Here is a 19723-nt window from a genome sequence, read left to right as displayed (position 1 = left end):
AATGAAATTAGGCTTATACAGTATGTGATTCCTAAAATTTTTACTTTTTATTTTTAACATCTAATTTAGGCTTACCATTTAAGTCCACTGTCCATATATGTGATTAAGATAAATAAAGCCCAGCTCAAACTAATATGTGGAAATTTCGCAAATAACTACTATAATAAACTTAATTAAACTCCTTAGCTATATTTTGCATATTTATGAGTTGTAACTATAGTTTAAGCTGTCTCATTTATATAATTTGCGGGTTTGTATAATTCGCAGATAAACTAAAAATAACGAATTTATACAAACACAAACATTTAAACTTTAAACAGTTATATAAATTATATTATACAAAATTATATTATATAAAAGGTATACAAATTTTGAATTATACAAACATGCGAATTATATGAACTCGAACCATAATTAATACTAAATGTTAGTGACAATTGTAAATTTGCTAAACTATAACTATATTAACTAATTAACTAGTATATATTTGCTTATTCGCATAATTTTTCCAATTAATATTCACCTTAAGTCCCTAATATTAATGTTTCGTTCACTTCTAAGTAGTAAGTTGTAAGTCTAGATCAAATTTCTGAAGTGGTATGATAATAGCTTCATCACTATCTATCAAATTTCTTGTAGTTTTGTGAAACATATGGCTATTATTGATTATTGAAGAGTTAAATAAATTTTGAGATAATTAAATTTGTTTGTCCTACTAGTGCTAAAATGATTCACATTGAATCACAATTTTTTTTCTTTGAGACTGAAAACCCCGAAAAAACCATGCTAATAACGTGTAGAAGTAAACACAGTAACATATTCAAAGTGACTAATTATCTACGTAATAAGATATTTGAAAATACACTAAATTATATTTTAAAATTTCAATTAAAAGTATCTGCGATATAATGTATTTTAGATCACAAGTTTTAATTGTTATATTTTTCGGAAAAAATTCAAAAATATACAATTACCTAACTTACATTACAAAAATATAACCTATAACTTACATTACAAAAATATAACCTATAACTTACATTACAAAATTTTAGTTCAAAACACAATCCGATATACAACATTATACATTCGGTAGACAATAATATACAAAATTATCATATTTTATTTTTTACAAAAAATATTTAAAAACTTGATATACAATATTATACACTCAATTTATTGCATACGGTAGCCTTCTTCGTAGTCGGATAGTAAGGCAAAGAAAGAAAAGTCCAAAATTCTCACTTCCCTCTTTTCTTTATCTATTGATTTTTTCTCACTCTAGCTTATACTTCTAAATAGAAAAGAAAAAAAGAGACTAAGAACAAGAAGAATTATTTTCCAAGAATGTTGAGCCGGGTATATAAGTCATGTATCTAGGAGGAACAACAATAAAAGAAGGGCTTTCGGTTTAGCTAAAAGCCACTCAGCGGATGAGTGACCATATTCGACACCTCTTTCTCTTACTGCTAGTGCACTTTCCTTTCTCTACTAATTTTGTAGCTAAACAACAAAATCCGTTACTAATCCTACTTAGCGACGAATTAGCGGCATATTTTTGTTAGCTACGAGAAAAATAGAGACGGATCAGTGACAACTTTCATAGCTAAATGCAGTGTTTTTTAGTAGTGTTTAACATCAAAAAGCTAGTAATTTTATGTCTTCTCGAGCGAGTGAAGTGCTTCATAAATGTGGAGCACGAACACATAAAACTTTTTGCTTTTCCTTTCCTTCCCTCGCTTAAAGTTACTTTCAATTCCAACCAATTTCAAGTCAGGGCGAGGCAAAATGGGCGAACACGAGTAGTCTGGTGTCCGAGCTGATTGGTCAGACGATGACTACTTCACTTATTGTTTTATTATTATCCGCCTATCAACATCAACAATGTTGGGGCGGTCAGTGTTGCGGTTGACGATTCAGCTCTCAAAAATGTCATTATTTTGGCACCTCTCGTTGCTTCGGATGAGAAGGAAGCTTCTATTATGCAATAATATAGTATTATACAATTTATTTATTTTTTAGCATTTTACATTTGCATCAAAACCCTCAATAAACCCTACACTCCATACCCTTTTCTCACTACCAAATGGCCTCTTTTGGCAGAGTGATCCGCCGTACTTTCTCCACGGCCGAAGCCTCATTATCTCCGATCAGAGCAATCTCCGACGACTTGTACAAAGAGAGGAACCTCAAAAGACTCGTTGAGAAATTCAAACAGTATTCAGATGTCACAAGATTCCGCACAAAATCCGGCATTTACGAATCTACAGTTCATCGATTAGCCACTGCAAAACGGTATAAATGGATCGAAGAAATCCTCGAACACCAAAAGCAATACCGACACGATATCTCTAAAGAGAGTTTCTCGGCGAGGCTGGTGAGTTTGTATGGAAAATCTGGGTTATTTGAGAATGCACAGAAAGTGTTTGATGAAATGCCTGAGAGAAATTGTCAGCAGAGTGTGAAATCTGTTAATGCCCTTTTAGGAGCTTGTGTGAATTCGCAGAAATATGATAAGCTTGAAAGTTTGTTTGAGGAATTGCCGGTGAAGTTGACCGTGAAGCCGGATTTGATCACGTATAATATAATGATTAAGGGGTTGTGTGACAAAGGGGAATTGGATAAAGCAGCTTCCTTTATCTATGAGATTGAAAAAAATGGTTTAAAACCTGATTTGTATACGTTTAATACAATTCTTGGGGTATTTTACTCGAATGGTAAGTTTGATGATGGCGAAAAGATGTGGAATCGGATGGTTAGCAAGAATGTTGTTCCGGATATTAGAAGTTACAATGCTAAGTTGGTTGGACTGATGAATGTGAACAAAGACTCGGAAGCTGCCAAGCTTGTTGGCGAACTGGGAAGTTTTGAGTTAAAGCCTGATGTATTTACTTATGGTGCTTTGATTAGAGGATATTGTAAACAGGGTAATTTGGAGGAGGCTAAAAAGTGGTACGTAGAACTTGTGAAGAGCGGTTCTGCTCCAAACAGGTTGATATTTTCTAGTGTGATTTCATCTGCTTGCGAAAAAGGTGATTTTGATTGGTCTTTTGAGTTGTGCAAAGAGGTTTTTAAAAGGAAGTGTAATGTTGATGCGAAGTTGTTGCAAAGAGTAGTTGATGGGTTGGTGAATTCGTCAAGGATTCGAGAAGCTAAGGAGGTTGTGCATTTGGGCAAGTCAAATGACTACCATCTTTATAAGCTCAATCTGCCTTCAGATGACTAATGGACCAGCCAATTCGCTTAGCATGTTAAATGCTGAATTTGGTATGTTTACCTCGTGTATGAACTTATTTTGATGGTAGTTTCATGACTTATAGCTATAAGATATTTTCTTGTTTTGGATGTTAAATGAATTTATACTTTGCTCAACCTTTTGTGTGTGAGTTTTCGGTCGACTCATGGCTTCACGTGATGTTAGTTTAATGGTCTTGTGGTATAAGGTTTCTAACTAAAAAATACCCTCTCCAGTACCCTTTTAGGCTTTTGTATAGAAATCATAGTTCTATATCCTTAAAATGTACTATTTCAACAAGTTGAGTGAAAGATAACTCCAATTGCAAAACCAAATTTCAGATTTCAATTAATCAACATTAGAAAAAAGTTGGGTTGCAGCTTTCAGTATATTATTTAATAGCTTTATCATTTGCTTTAATAACATACTACAAAAGGAGAAAAAGAATTTGTAACAGAGAAGAAGAGATCAATAAGTAGCAGAAAGGAGCAATAACAACACGACCTGAAAAGATTAATCTACAGTCCCTAGGAAGTAGGAAAGAGAAGTGTCTCCAGTCTCCCTATGAGTTCTCTCATTTGCACATGACTTCTAAAATTGGCCTTTAAGGAATATGAACAAGGAAGACAGAGAGCATAAAGGCTGGCAAATAGCCTTAACTTTGGAACTTTTTTAATATGAAGCAAAGCAGAATTCAGTTCTAAGCATGAGTATGCATATTTGTGTTCGAGTATAAGGCTTCGACCAATAAGGCTATTTCTTGAATGGTTATTTGAGATGATAGAACACCAAACTTAGTTATTTTATTTATTAAATATTGCTTCTTCTGTATTGCATTAAATCTTGTTTTTCAAAGCAAATATTGACAGAAAAAGTGCTGCTCTTTGCCACAAATATACACTGAACTCTTCAGATCTTCAATAGCCCCTTATCTTTAAAACAAGCAACAAACTGATCATAAATCTCTTCAATCCCATACTTAAAACTGAATCCCTATTTGATGAGTTTTTCTGACGAGATGATCAACTTGGCTTTAGATTGGAATTCTTCGAAACTGCAGTACACCAATTAGATATATAGATATATATGTCAGTAATCAAAGGGAACAGTTGGATAGTTGAGGTGTTTATTCAATATTTCTAGTTTCACACCCCAACTATCAGCTGTTTGGGTAGGAAAAAGGAACAGTTGGATAGTTGAGGTGTGTTTTAACTTTTAATACATAGATGATGATAGTTCAGGTAGGAAAAGGGAACAACTGATTGTTAGGGTGTGAAACTCAAGAAAAGACATAGTTGAGGTGTGTTTTTGATGTTTGTGATATTACTTACTCGGTAGGAACATATAAAGTTGGATATCTTTTCTTCAAGAAATTTGCAAGCTCTGTTACACTTGTCTTGACTGCAGAGCAAATGTATCTTCAGGAAGCTGATTCTTTCTCAGCAACAAAAATATGGGCTTGACAAACATCCTCTACATGTGTAATAGAAACTGAACCTGATAACATCTGCATCCCCTTCAAGTCACTTATAAGAGATTCATCCCCTGTCAAAATATTTGCAAAGATAAGATTAAATTCGCATCCAAGGGTTTGGCCTAGTGGTCAATGAAGTGGTTGAGAACCTTGAGGCCTCGGGTATAATTCCTAGTGGAGACAAAAAACACTTAGGTGATTCTTTCTATTTGTCCTAGCCTTTGTGGACAGAGTTACCTGGTACCTGTTGCTGGTGGGAGATGGGAGATGGCAGATATCCCATGAAATTAGTCGAGGCCAGCGAAAGATGGCTCGGACACCACTTTCATAAAAAAAGGATTAAATTCTTCCAATTACTACCTCCATTCCAGTTTATGCGACAATCGACACTGTTTGACCGGCCACAAAGTTTAAGAAAGAAAGGAAGATTTTTTGAAACTTGTGGTCTAAAACAAGTCTTAAATAGTACCCAAGGGTGTGGCCGTTTAAGAGCCATGAGGTCTTAAGTTCAGTTAGCCTTGACAAAACACTAGACGATTTCTTTTCCCATTTTTCAACCCTAGAACAGAGTCACTCTATACTCATGTTAGTGGGACTTAGCGCCTAACATGTTTTCTGCAGAATTAGTCAAGTTCTGCATAAATTGACTCGAATACTACGGTTGTAACAAAAAGTACAAGTCTTAAAACATTTGTTTGACTATAAATCATATAACTAAGGTAAAATAAGAATTTAAATTGAATCGTTTCTAAATAAAAAAGGTAATATTCTTTTTTACACATACGAAAAAAGGGAGCATCACATAAATTGGGACCGAAGAATTGGATATTCATGTGCAGGTCTTAATGGTGTTCTGAGTCAGACCTGTGATTAAGGACATGGCAAGATTAACACTGCTTGGAGTTTCTGGAGTAAAGTAAATACCAGCCATGAGAGATGGAATTACAGTGATATGTTTAATATTGTTTTCCTCAGCAAATTTCCAAGCTTCTTTTTCAGCTAATGTTTTTGAGACAGGGTACCCCTGCATAGCATAAAAAACTTTTAGAATTATAAAACATATTGTTAAAAAAAAGAAAGAAGGAAATAATTAAGTAAATAAAAATATGTGTTCTTTTAACAACTTAACCTTTTTGTTGTGGCAACACAATTGAATATGGCACAAATAGTGTCGGCCTGTTGTCACAACTAGACTTGTATTTTTTTATATTCTCGACCAATAATAAAACTATACATCTTTTTAATGATTTAAACTTTTATATAATATAGTTACACAATTCAAATATATACAAATGATATTAAATAATTATAATATTGAGAAATTACCCAAGTAGGTGGTTTTGTAGAAGTCAAGAACTTAACATCTGTCCAATTAGACTCATCCATGACTAGGCCTGTTCCACTAAGTTGGTTGATTGTTACAGCTGCAGTTGATGAGGTCAATACAACACTTATAACTGTTTTTGATTTGGTACAAACTTTTAGGACAATCACAACTCCTTGTATGGCTGGTTTTATCATATCACTCTGCAAATGAAGAGGACACATCAGAGGCAGAATTCAAAATTTAAAGTTAATGAATTTAAAACAAGAATTATAATTTTATTATGTGTACATTTCATCTTATCTAATTTATGTGACATAGTTTGAATTAAAGTGATAGAGGCGGATGTAGAAGTTTAGATATGGTTTTGATTGAATTCAATAACTCTTGTTCAAACTTCAAACAGTGTACTTGTTTTAGGAAAGTCACTGAATATGTCAACATTTTAAATATAGAATTCAGTTATTAGCAATCGAAATTGTGGCTCCACCTCTTTATGGTAGAGTTTAAGAAAGAAATGAATAATTTTGAAATTTCAGGTCTTAAACATCCCAAATCGATGGCATTTGTCTACATAGCGATAAAACTTTTAAAATTTAGGGCCTTAAATATGCCGTAACATTTGTGTGGTTATGAAAGTTTATTAGTAAACATAAAATGGGAAGTGTAGATCGAGTTAATTATTTCAAAATTTAGAAGAAATGTATCATTCTTTTTAGAATGATTTGGAAAAAAATGTATGTCACATACAATGAAACAAAGAAAGTAGACATTTCAAATGGTTTTTGGCATATACAAAAAGCAATACATTCAGTTGAACTCACAAAACCATCCCTAAATCTGCCTCTTGAGGATTAAATTAAATGTTATAGAAGCTCCAGAGATTGAATATAATTCTATATATATACCTCTGAATCTTGTGAAGCAAAATTAATTGCTGTTGCAACATGGAAGACAATGTCACATCCATTTATAGGGATATCAAAGCTTGTTTCATCTGTTAAATCAGCTTGGTGAGAAATCTTCTTATGATTCCCTATCAAGAAAATTAAAAAAGATAAATTAAACTGTTATATGGGAGTGAAAAGAAAAATAATGGGATATTGTAAAAATATTAACCCAAAACAAAGGAAAGGAAACACAAGCATGAATCAATGTCCATTTTAGTCCTTCCTCCATATACTTTTTTTCTCCACTCAGTGTTCAGTTATCGTTTTTATAAGAGCCCGACTAATCTAAATCACATTTTGTAAAGGATCGTTAAAAGGAGAAGCGCTCCCAATTATTTGGCCCCAAGTGGTGTCATGAAATACTGCTTCGTCCAATAATTTTTAGAAGAAACATTTATATAGATAAGAGCCAATATGAAAATATAATGTCATGAATATCTATTGTCATTATAGTAATTTATTTATTTCTTCATTTTTTTAACATATTGATATCGTTTATGAAAAATCCTACGCACTAGGGTCCCGAACAGTTGTATTAACAGTGTAGCCTTTCTCAAGCAAAGATGCCATAAATCCAGTGCCACCAATTGCTGATTTCAATCCAATTTCTGGAGAACCTACCATGGAATAATCTTAATTTTTCTTATAAGACCTATGAGTCCTTGTACAGAAAAATAATGTGAATATTCAAAACATTAATATAGTTTTAGTGTCAAATGAATAAGGTATGTTGTGTCTTTATATTTAGATGGATGCAACATCCTTAATTTTATATCACTAAGACCATTAGGTTATGTACAAAAAAAAAACAAACTAAGAACATTAGGTTATGAAGTAGATAGGCACATGAAGTAACCAAAATGCCAAACTTTCAAGTTCAAAAGCAAAGTCCATAGAACAAAAAAAGAGAAGTTATAGATTTGACTACGCTGTCAAAAATATTTATAGTTGTTATTAGGAGTGTACGTGGACCGGGTTGGTTCGGATTTTTTACAAATTAAATCAAATTATTTGTGTCGGGTTATTAAATCTATAAACCAAACCAAACCAATAAAAGTCAGGTTTTTTGATATCAATTTTTCTCGATTTTTCGGGTTGGTTCGAATTTTTTACAAACCAAACCAAATCATTTATAGCCGAATAGGGTTTTCTAATTACATAACATGTTTTGGGCTTCCGGTGTTCATTTCTTATGGGCTTTTTTTGTATATTATTTAGATGAGTTTCTCAAGTCCAAATCTAAATATACGAAAGAAAACAAAAATTATGAAAAATTTTAAGAAAATATTTATAAATTACATTTTAATAAATATTTTTATGTATAACATAATTTAAAAGTAATATATCTATAATCGGATCAATTTGGGTTCGGTTTGACTTTTTTTAGTTAAAACCAAACCTATAATGGTCGGATTTTTTTTCCAAACACCAAACCAAATCAAACCAAACCACTAGTCGGGTTTTTTTTTCCGGTTTGGTTCGGTTTGTCGATTTGGTGCGGTTTATCGATTTGTCATGTACAACCCTAGTAGTTATCAATATACAGTCAAATTCCTTAAGCAAGGTGACCCCATTTCTCCCCCTTTAATTTTATTGTTGTTGAGATCCAATCCAAAATGCTAAAGCATCAAAGACATATCTAAATTATCTTTTTTTTTAAAAAAAAAAATCTTACTCGAACTATTAGGTGTGCGAATTTTCTATGTGAGTTATCCTCAACTACATTTTTTCTATGACAAAGGAAACCCACAGTCGCTACCTTTCGGGTGCGCATAGGATAAAATGCCTGCTCCTATGCAATAACTTGCAAATCATACACGTAGTAGGCAAATTCGGTGCGACGAGCTCGACCCAGAAGGCAAATTCCTTATTTTTGCTGGCAAGGGGTTTCAAACTTGAGACCTCCAACATGGAAGTCCCAAGCCCAAACCACTGAGCCACCCTGAAGGGTTTATCCTCAATTATTTATAATCAAGAAAACCTCAACTATCAATTGTTTCATTTTCCTATTTGAAAGATAGTGATATTTCAAGTAGGAAAAGAGAATGATCGATAGTTAAGGTGTGCTGTGATAAATAATTAGTTATAGTTCTAATAGAAAACTCGTACACCTGATAGTTCAAATATGAAACTTGAAAAATAAAAATATTTTAATTTAAATATATTATTTTTGACTATTAACTCTTAAAATTATTATATTTTTTTCAGCATGGCATCACAGGGACCTCAAATCAATCATCTTTCTTGTGCATATCTGTGATTGCTCCTCCAAATTCCATTTTTTCTAGGGTATGGAAAGTGAGGGTTAGAAAAAGTATTACTAGACATCTTGGAAGAATCCCCATAAGACGTGGTCAACAAGAATTAATTATTGGGAACAAATAAATCGGTAAAATAACAGTAGTCACATGTATTATGGTAAGATTAAAACATGCCAGAGACTTCAAAAATATGGGCACATTTGTATTGAATTTTTAAAGGTAGTTTGTTTTTAAAAAATTCTACACAAATATGTAACATTTTAAAAGAGTCTGACCAACCAGTTGAAGAGCCTCCTTTTGGAGCTGGTTAAAAATGGAACTTTTTTTACTTGACTTTTCCCTTAAATTAATTCTTCCCCTAATTTTTATCTGGTTATTAACATGATCCATGTACAGCAAAAGTGTCTTGACATTTTAGTTTCATTTAAGTTATAAATATATGAAATAAATTAGAGTTAACGGTAAAAAAATATATATATATATATATATATATATATTTGACTTATTATTATTTTGGCGAGTTTCATGTCCAAATTATCAATTATTTTTTTTTCTACTTGAACTATCATAATTTATGTATAAAAACACACCTTGAATCTGATTAGGTCAACTATTAGTTGTTCTCTTTTTCTTTTTAAACTATCACCATTAGGGGTGTTCATGGTTCAATTTGGATCGGTTATTGGTTAAAATCAAAACCAAACCTATTCCATCGGTTTTCAAATTTCTAAAACCAAACCAAACTAAAAATAATAACCGTCGGTTTGGTTCGATTTTTATTATTTTTTCGATTTGAAAATGATAAATTTGTTGAAGGCATACACATCTCGATAGATACAAATATCTAGTATATGAACAATCCATATGAAAGCTATTGTGGATTCAATTAAGCAACTAAGCAATACTAGAATTATTATTACATGAAAAAAGTGATTTAGTTAAGCAATACTAAAGTCATTATATATCAAAGATCAAAAGATCAAATCTTTATAGCAAAAAAATAACCCCAAGCTCAACAAGTACATTCGATCTAATAAGTACCTTGTATTAGAATTGAGAAATTCTAGAAAATTATATACCAAAATTTAAGTGTTGGACTTCAGAAAATGGTAAAGTTAAAGACTTAAGTTAATTAAAATTTAATATATATATATATATATATATATTTTATTTATGAATAATATATAAATAATTATGAAATTTATATATATAATTTCTCGGATCGGTTTGGTTATTTTTGCGATTCATTTTTAGTAAAATCAAAACCAAACCAAATAGTATTGGTTTTCAAAATTTAAAACCAAATCTAACCAAGCTAAACCAAATATCAACTTTTTTTAATCGGTTTGGTTCAAATTATGGTTCGATTTTATTTTTTAACCATAACCATAAATAGATCTAATCATCATCTACTCAACTAGGTGTATTTTAATACATATATCATGATAATTCAAATAGAAAAAGAGAATAATTGGTGTTTGAAATATGAAATTCATAAATAACTTTAAAATATTAAGTGTATTTTTTATCATTATCTCGATAAATAATGAATTGCATATAGGATAATGAAGACAAGCGACCAACAATAATATGCGCTCTAAGAATATTTCACCAGTAATAGTGTGTTTGTATTATACACATTGAGAAAACAAATTCCCAAATGTAACACAATTCGAACAAATAAAACCTTCTTGGCAATCACTACGAGCATTGCAAAGTTTTCCACAAGTAGTAGTATCACCAAGTCGAAATAATTTCCCTTTCATCTCTGCAACATCAATGGGTAAGTCTCGTAATGCCATCACTTACATCTTATTCAGAGTCCAAGAGAGATTAACTGCACATTGTAAACGTAACAAAGATTAAACTAATTATCTACTTAGACATCAATATACGTATAATTATATACAAATATTAATATGTAAGTGTTTATTACGGAATAAAAAGGAAAGTAAAAGTAAATCTACCTGAAATTGCAACAAAGAGAGTAATTAAGAGAAAAGCTTGCTTTAAGGAGGCCATCTTAATTAATTTGTAAATATTGATGCTTTCCTTCCTTCATGGAAAGTTGTATTTATAGGCCTAAAATTAGCCAGTATTGAAACTTGTGAGGAAATGACTAAATGGTCACTTAAATATATTTTTGAACAGTTTTGTCCTTTACGTTTGCTAAAGTGAGCATATTTGGTCTACGTCAAATATTTAATAAATTCTGGTTATTAGATTCTGTGAGAACACTGACTAAAAAATTAAGGATTTAAGGAGAACTACTTTAAAAAAATGGAATTAGCTATGAAGTGCGTACCTGATAGGATTTTTTGATAATCCATCTCTAAATAGAATTAGCGACGATTTTTTTTTTCTTCTTTGGCTACATAATTATCCATCCTATTATTTTTAGTAGTGAACTCACATTTGAAGATGCAAGTTTTTACGGTTAACCTAAAATAACTTTTATATTATGCAGTTAAATTAAACTGATAATATGATATCAATATATACAATTTAATTTTTTTATAAGAAATATTTTTAAATATGCCCCTATATTATATATAATTACTTAGTTTAATCATTCGTTATACTTTTGATCCATCTACACCCGTGCTATATCGAACCATCTAGTATTTTTTTTTTAATTTTTATAATCGTTAACAGAGTTTCAACACGAAATGAATGAACTTCATGTGTCCAAAATGTTCAATTCATATTTACCTTTTTTGTAATTCTATCACCACTAGTGCTCAAAGCAATGTTAGCTCTTTCTTCATAAGTCATAATTGTTAGGAGTAGTTTTCTTTGACAATGACATCTTTCTTGAGTCTCTTTTTGAATGTTTATGTACAAAATATGAAAAAGTATCAAATAAAAAAAACTTTATTCTATTAATTTGGCTAAAACAATATCTTATTTTTACTTATTAGATTAAAAATATCTTTAACATTTTATTTATACTTATAAATGTCCCTAAATTGAATCAGATTCACACATATAATCAAATTCGAATTCGTGATGTATTTATGTTCTTTAGAAAATCAAAATTAACGTAACTTCCGAATCTAATTAAATTTAATTATTTAACTACGTACAAATTACATGATATCCAATTATTTTGAATATAAATTCTGAGCAATTGCAATTCTCTTTATTGTAGACCTTCTTTCAACAAGATTGTTGTGATCGAAATAACAAGAATGTCTTGCAGAAGCTATAAATTATAAATTTTAATAATTATAAATAAGATGACAAAGAAAATTATAATTGGGCGTAATTGCTTTTTTTTTCTGCATGCGATGTTGCACTTTTGTCTCTCACTTACATGAGTAATTAACTCAACTAAAAAGGAAATCATTGAATAAAATATTTATTTTATTTGTTGCCTAATTATTATTATATATTAATTTATTTTATTGAGAACTCAATAATTTAGAATCTTGAATCCACTTCAGGGTGTTTAAAGTCACATGGCAATTCCTTAATTAAAAACCAAGAAAAATGATTTTTATTCAATGTAGTAAATATTTGATCTGTCAATGAAAAGGATAATTATGCGCCATTTATTGGACGTCGAGGATATATGTTCATATAATATAGCATATCATGTTCCTCTAGAAAATATTTTAATATGAGTTTATGGAGATTCAGAAAATTCTACAAATACCTAATAATTTAAATATAAAATTCACAGAACAATATTATCCATTATTATTATTATCCAATATTATTATTATAGACATTGCAGATTTTAGTGGCATGTGAATTATAATAAGACATGGTGTTTCAACAAATGAATAAGGTTTTCTTTTCTTTCAAGATATATGTGGAATTTAATTAATTTTTTTTTAAAAAGTTTATTTTCCTTTTTGTTTTCTTTTTAAATTTCAAACTATAATATATTGAACGAAATCCAAATGTTAAGATGAGGAAAGGGTTTAAAAGATGCAAAACAAAAAACTATAGATTCTTGTTTTTCTCAAATCCCAGTTTTAATGAGACCAAATGCTAAAATCATTCTAGATCCTTAGTTATTGCTGAGATTCAAAAATGTAGATTTTTTTTTTTGAATCTACTATTGTTGAATCTTAAAAAAGTTTGAAGAACAAAGATTTGAGAAACTTACTAGCTAAGTCTATTAGGAGAAAATATTTACGCCATGTAGATCATATTTTGAGTTGGTTACCCGGTTGAGCTTATATTTTGTGTATAAACACCTTTTATACATTATCATTTTTTTAAGAGTTGCACACCTTAACAAGCAATTATTCCATTTTGCCTACCTAAACTCAGAATATATGTATTAAAATGCACTTCGAAATTAATTAGCTCAATTATCAATTATTCTCTTTTTCTGTTTGAACTATCGCCATCTACTCAACTAGGTGTATTTTAATATATAAATAATAATAATTCTGATAAAAAAAATAATTAATAATTAAAATATCAAACTCGACAAAATGTAATAAATTTAGATGTATTATTTTGACTTATCTCATTAAATATTGAATTGCATATAGGATAAAGATAAGCGACAAACATATACATATATTTAAGTTGTAACCTATTAGAGTAGGTAGTTTCCCAATATATTGAAAACTTATAAGGTTACATATTTAATTTCTTACACAAACTTTGGAAACACAACATTATTTAAAATGCTTGAATAAACACCAAGACATATCAAGCAATTTACAGTTTATTTATTGCCCGCAACAATTATCTGCGCTCCAAGGATATTTCACCAGTAATATATAGTGCACTTGTGTTATACGCAATGAGCAATTGTAGACCCAATTATAAGACAAGTTGAACATATAAAACCTTCTCTGCAATCAATACGACTCCTGCAAGGTATCCCGCAAGTACCAATATCGCCAAATCGAAATAATTTCCCTTTCATCTTCGCAACATCAGTGGGTAAGTCTCGTAATGCCATCACTTGCATCTTATTCGGAGCCCAAGAGAGATTAACTGCACATTGCAAACATGAAAATGATTATATTTATATTGTCTTTAAGTGTTCATAACAGACTAAAAAAGAAGGTAAAACATCGGAAAAATGTATACTAATAGAATGGGAGAAGAGTGATAAAAGTTTAGAACCTGAAATTGCAACAAAGAGAGCAATGAAGAGAAAAACTTGCTTTAAGGAGGCCATCTTAATTAATTTGTAAATATTGATGCTTTCCTTCCTTCATGGAAAGTTGTATTTATAGGCCTAAATTAGCCAGTATTGTAACTAGTGAGGAAATGACAAAATGGTCATTTAAATATATTTTAGAACAATTTCGTCCTTTACGTTTGCAAAAGTGAGCACATTTGGTCTACGCCAAATATTTAACAAGCTCTGGTTATTAGAGTTTGGGAGAACAAGCAAATCAAATTAAGGAATTAAAGACAACTACTAAAAAATGAAATTAACAACGAATTTCATAGCTAATAGGATTTTTTGATAATCCGTCTCTAAATAGGATCAACACGAATTTTTATTGTTTAACTACGTCTCTAATCACTAATTTCTATTTTTTAGTAGTGAACTCACATTTGGAGATGCAAGGTTTTACACTTAAATCTAAAATAACAGATATCCCTTTATATTATGATTGATATGATAAGTTGAAATAAAACAATCACCTCTTAAAACAGTTAAATTAAACTAATAATACAATATCATTACATATAATTTAAATTCTCCATAAGAAATATCTTTAAATATGATCCTATATTATATAGAATTACTCAATTTAGTCATTCGTTACACTTTGGTTCATCTACACCCATGCCGTATTAAACCATCTAGTATTTTTTATTTGTCTTTAATGGAATTCCATGTGTCCAAAATTGTTCAACCCATATTTTACCTTTTTTTGTAATTCTATCATCACTAATGCTCAAAGCAATATTACTTTTTTCTTCATAAGTCATAATTGTTAGGAGTTGTTTTCTTTGTAGTGACATCTCTATATTGAGGCATTCTACTATCCAACTTTCTTGAGTCTCTCTTCGAATGTTTGTTGAATCGTGTTTCTTTCAGCTATTTTACATATTCGTGCATTTTATGTATTGACTTCATTTAGTCTGCATCATTTTATGATACAGATACAGGTGCTAGGGATTATCAACAAGCGCTTCATTGAAGATCCATTTTTTCTGATAGTGGTGAGACCTCCTTGCTTCCGGAGGAATCATATTTATTTCATGCATTATTTTGAATAGTTTCTTTGAGATAGTCGTGGACTTGTCTCGTCATCTTCTTGACAGTTGATAGAGGCTTCTTAGACATGAATTGAGTAGATTGGAGTTGAGATCTCTTGAAGCTGTTTATTTTGAAAAACTATTACTTTTGAGGCTGAGTTGGCACTTAAGATTATTTATTTAAATTATTCCTTTATTGAGTATTGAGTGGTTAGATCACCTAAGTGTCTCCTTTGAGTTATTTTAACTCTTTCACTGATGTGAATGAATGGTCGGACCAGGTGGTTCGCTTGGGGCCAATAATTGTCTCCGAGTGCCGGCCACGCCTAGGGTACCTTCTCGGGGCGTGACACCAATCCTATGACTTAAGGTATACCAGCTAATGTTTTCAAGAATTATGTAATCCGTCTGGGGCTTAGTTGTCACGCCCTGGGAGGGTACCCTAGGCGTGCCCGGCACTTGAAGGCCATTTCTGACCTCCGAGCGAACCACCTGGTCCAGTCACACATTCAATCAATCACATTCTCTTAGCGGATAACTCAATTAAAGAACATATTTCACAACTTTATTCTATTAATAAAAAAAACTTTATTCTATTAATTTGGCTAAAACAATGTCTTATTTTTACTTATTAGACTAAAAATATCTTTAACATTTTATTTATACTTATAAATGTCCCTAAATTGAATCAGATTCACACATATAATCAAATTTGAATTCGTGATGTATTTATGTTCTTTAGAAAATCAAAATTAACGTAACTTCAGAATCTAATTAAATTTAATTATTTAACTACGTACAAATTACATGATATCCAATTATTTTGAGTATAAATTCTGAGCAATTGCAATTCTCTTTATTGTAGACCTTCTTCCAACAAGATTGTTGTGATCGAAATAACAAGAATGTCTTGCAGAAGCTATAAATTATAAATTTTAATAATTATAAATAAGATGATAAAGAAAATTATAATTGGGCGTAATTGCTTCTTTTTTTTTTCTGCATGCGATGTTGCACTTTTGTCTCTCACTTACATGAGTAATTAACTCAACTTAAAAGGAAATCATTGAATAAAATATTTATTTTATTTGTTGCTTAATTATTATTATATATTAATTTATTTTATTGAGAACTCAATAATTTAGAATCTTGAATCTACTTCAGGGTGTTTAAAGTCACATGGCAATTCCTTAATTAAAAACCAAGAAAAATGATTTTTATTCAATGTAGTAAATATTTGATTTGTCAGTGAAAAAGATAATTATGCGCCATTTGTTGGACGTCGAGAATATATGTTCATATAATATAGCATATCATCAACAATATTATCCATTATTATTATTATCCAATATTATTATTATAGACATTGCAGATTTTAGTGGCATGTGAATTATAATAAGACATGGTGTTTCAACAAATGAATAAGGTTTTCTTTTCTTTCAAGATATATGTGGAATTTAATTATTTTTTTTTAAAAAAGTTTATTTTCCTTTTTGTTTTCTTTTTAAATTTCAAAATATAATATATTGAACGAAATCCAAATGTTAAGATGAGGAAAAGGTTTAAAAGATGCAAAACAAACAACTATAGATTTTTGTTTTTCTCAAATCCCAGTTTTAATGAGATCAAATGCTAAAATCATTCTAGATCCTTAGTTATTGCTGAGATTCAAAAATGTAGAATTTTTTTTTTGAATCTACTATTGTTAAATCTTAAAAAAGTTTGAAGAACAAAGATTTGAGAAACTTACTAGCTAAGTCTATTAGGAGAAAATATTTACGCCATGTAGATCATATTTTGAGTTGGTTACCCGGTTGAGCTTATATTTTGTGTATAAACACCTTTTATACATTATCATTTTTTTAAGAGTTGCACACCTTAACAAGCAATTATTCCATTTTGCCTACCTAAACTCAGAATATATGTATTAAAATGCACTTCGAAATTAATTAGCTCAATTATCAATTATTCTCTTTTTCTGTTTGAACTATCGCCATCTACTCAACTAGGTGTATTTTAATATATAAATAATAATAATTCTGATAAAAAAAATAATTAATAATTAAAATATCAAACTCGACAAAATGTAATAAATTTAGATGTATTATTTTGACTTATCTCATTAAATATTGAATTGCATATAGGATAAAGATAAGCGACAAACATATACATATATTTAAGTTGTAACCTATTAGAGTAGGTAGTTTCCCAATATATTGAAAACTTATAAGGTTACATATTTAATTTCTTACACAAACTTTGGAAACACAACATTATTTAAAATGCTTGAATAAACACCAAGACATATCAAGCAATTTACAGTTTATTTATTGCCCGCAACAATTATCTGCGCTCCAAGGATATTTCACCAGTAATATATAGTGCACTTGTGTTATACGCAATGAGCAATTGTAGACCCAATTATAAGACAAGTTGAACATATAAAACCTTCTCTGCAATCAATACGACTCCTGCAAGGTATCCCGCAAGTACCAATATCGCCAAATCGAAATAATTTCCCTTTCATCTTCGCAACATCAGTGGGTAAGTCTCGTAATGCCATCACTTGCATCTTATTCGGAGCCCAAGAGAGATTAACTGCACATTGCAAACATGAAAATGATTATATTTATATTGTCTTTAAGTGTTCATAACAGACTAAAAAAGAAGGTAAAACATCGGAAAAATGTATACTAATAGAATGGGAGAAGAGTGATAAAAGTTTAGAACCTGAAATTGCAACAAAGAGAGCAATGAAGAGAAAAACTTGCTTTAAGGAGGCCATCTTAATTAATTTGTAAAATATATACAAGAATTGATGTGTAAATATTGATGTTTTCCTTTTTTCATGGAAGGCTGTATTTATAGACCAGTATTGAGACCTATGAGAAAATAACAAAATGGTACTTAAATATATTTTTGGACAGTTTTATCCTTTTCGTTTTGGAAGAATGAGCACATTTGGTCTACACCATATATTTAACAAAGTCTGGTTATTAGATTTTGAGAGAACAGTGAAAAAATATTGAGGATTTAATGAGAATTACTATGAAAAAATGAAATTAACTACGAACTTCCTAGCTAATAGGAATTTTTTGATAATCCATCTCTAAATAGGATCAGCGACAAATTTTCCAGGTCTCCACCTATTTTTGTTATTTTTTTTTTTTGGGGGGGGGGGGGGGGGGAGGGGGCTCTCTTCTTCTTCTTTTTTTTGGATGGAGTGAAGAAAAAATATTCATCATATTATTTAGCTACATCATTTTCCATCGCTAATTCATATTTTTTTAAAATAATGCACTCAAATTTGGAAATGCAGAATTTTAAAGTTAATATAAAATAACTTATAACCTTTTATACTATGCTTGATCTACTAAATTGAAATAAAATGATCACCTCTTCATACAAGTTAAATTGAACAAATAAAATAATATTAGTATATATAATTCAAATTATTCATAAGAAATAATTTAAATATGACCTATATATTATATAGAAGTAGTCAATGTAGTCATTCGTTATACTTTTGAATCATCTAGTATTTTTTTTTATTTGTCATTAATGAAGTTCCAACACGAAACTTATAAACTCCATGTGTCCAAAATGTTCAATCCATATTTTACCTATTATGTAATTCTATCAACACTAATGTTCAAAGCAATGTTTGTTTTTTCTTCATAAGTCATAAATGTTAGGAGTAGTTTTCCTTGACATTGTCATCTTTCTATATTGGGTCATTCTACTATCCAACTTTCTCTCCTTTTGAATGTTTATGTACAAAATATGGAAAAGTGTAAAATGAGAGAAAAAGAGTATGTGTTTGGACGAATAGCTCTTGATAATCAACTTTGGGACTAACGTGTATGTGGCCATTTTGTATTAGTTAGAGCCATTTTAGTCAAGGTTCCTATGCACTTAAAGAAGGTGTTCTCATGTATGAGTCTATGTCAACACATAAAGTGCAAAGAAATAAGGAAAAAAAAGAAAGAAAATTACACTTTTAAGTCTATTGGGAGAAATAGTTATGCCAAGAAACTCATATTTTGAGTTGGTTATCGGATTTAGCTCATATTTGTGTATAAACACTTTTTATACACTATCATTTTTTTTTTTGAGTTGCACACTTCAAGTATATCAAATGTTCCCTTTTCTTATCTGAACATTCATAATTTATGTATTAAAGCACACCTCGAAATTAACTAGGCCAACTATCAGTTGTTCTCTTTTTCTATCTGGATTATCATCGTCTACTCAATTAGGTGCATTTTAATACATAGATGGTGATAACTTATA

General features: G+C 30.2%; 2 protein-coding genes and 2 long non-coding RNA genes across 4 annotated transcripts; 1 reads left to right on the top strand and 3 right to left on the bottom strand.

The window, feature by feature from the left end:
• The first annotated feature begins 2010 nt into the window (after positions 1 to 2010).
• Positions 2011 to 3369, top strand: LOC129896524 (pentatricopeptide repeat-containing protein At1g55890, mitochondrial-like). The gene has a single exon (XM_055972448.1). The coding sequence runs from the start codon at positions 2084 to 2086 to the stop codon at positions 3221 to 3223; it is 1140 nt and encodes a 379-aa protein (XP_055828423.1). The 5' UTR covers positions 2011 to 2083; the 3' UTR covers positions 3224 to 3369.
• A 746-nt stretch (positions 3370 to 4115) lies between these two features.
• LOC129894901 (anthocyanidin reductase ((2S)-flavan-3-ol-forming)) lies at positions 4116 to 7604 on the bottom strand. The gene is given in 6 exon segments (XM_055970502.1): positions 4116 to 4286; positions 4564 to 4777; positions 5571 to 5730; positions 6033 to 6233; positions 6939 to 7066; positions 7496 to 7604. Coding segments are annotated over 6 exon segments (957 nt in total). The 3' UTR covers positions 4116 to 4141.
• A 6091-nt stretch (positions 7605 to 13695) lies between these two features.
• Positions 13696 to 14404, bottom strand: LOC129896616 (uncharacterized). The gene is made up of 2 exons (XR_008768005.1): positions 14339 to 14404; positions 13696 to 14206 (listed from the first exon to the last, which is right to left on the bottom strand). It is a non-coding gene; the product is annotated as an uncharacterized LOC129896616 (long non-coding RNA).
• Positions 14405 to 17517: 3113 nt separating this feature from the next.
• Positions 17518 to 18226, bottom strand: LOC129896611 (uncharacterized). The gene is made up of 2 exons (XR_008768002.1): positions 18161 to 18226; positions 17518 to 18028 (listed from the first exon to the last, which is right to left on the bottom strand). It is a non-coding gene; the product is annotated as an uncharacterized LOC129896611 (long non-coding RNA).
• Between the last annotated feature and the right edge of the window lie 1497 nt (positions 18227 to 19723).

Source organism: Solanum dulcamara, chromosome 7, assembly GCF_947179165.1.
Source record: "Solanum dulcamara chromosome 7, daSolDulc1.2, whole genome shotgun sequence".
NCBI classification, from domain to species: domain Eukaryota; kingdom Viridiplantae; phylum Streptophyta; class Magnoliopsida; order Solanales; family Solanaceae; genus Solanum; species Solanum dulcamara.
Note: the sequence above shows the minus strand (reverse complement) of the source record. Positions and strands in the feature narration are given on the sequence as shown.

What these genes read in the sequence shown, in the direction of transcription:
- LOC129896524 (XM_055972448.1), top strand. Translation starts at nt 2,084, where the DNA reads ATGGCCTCTTTTGGCAGAGTGATCCGCCGTACTTTCTCCACGGCCGAA.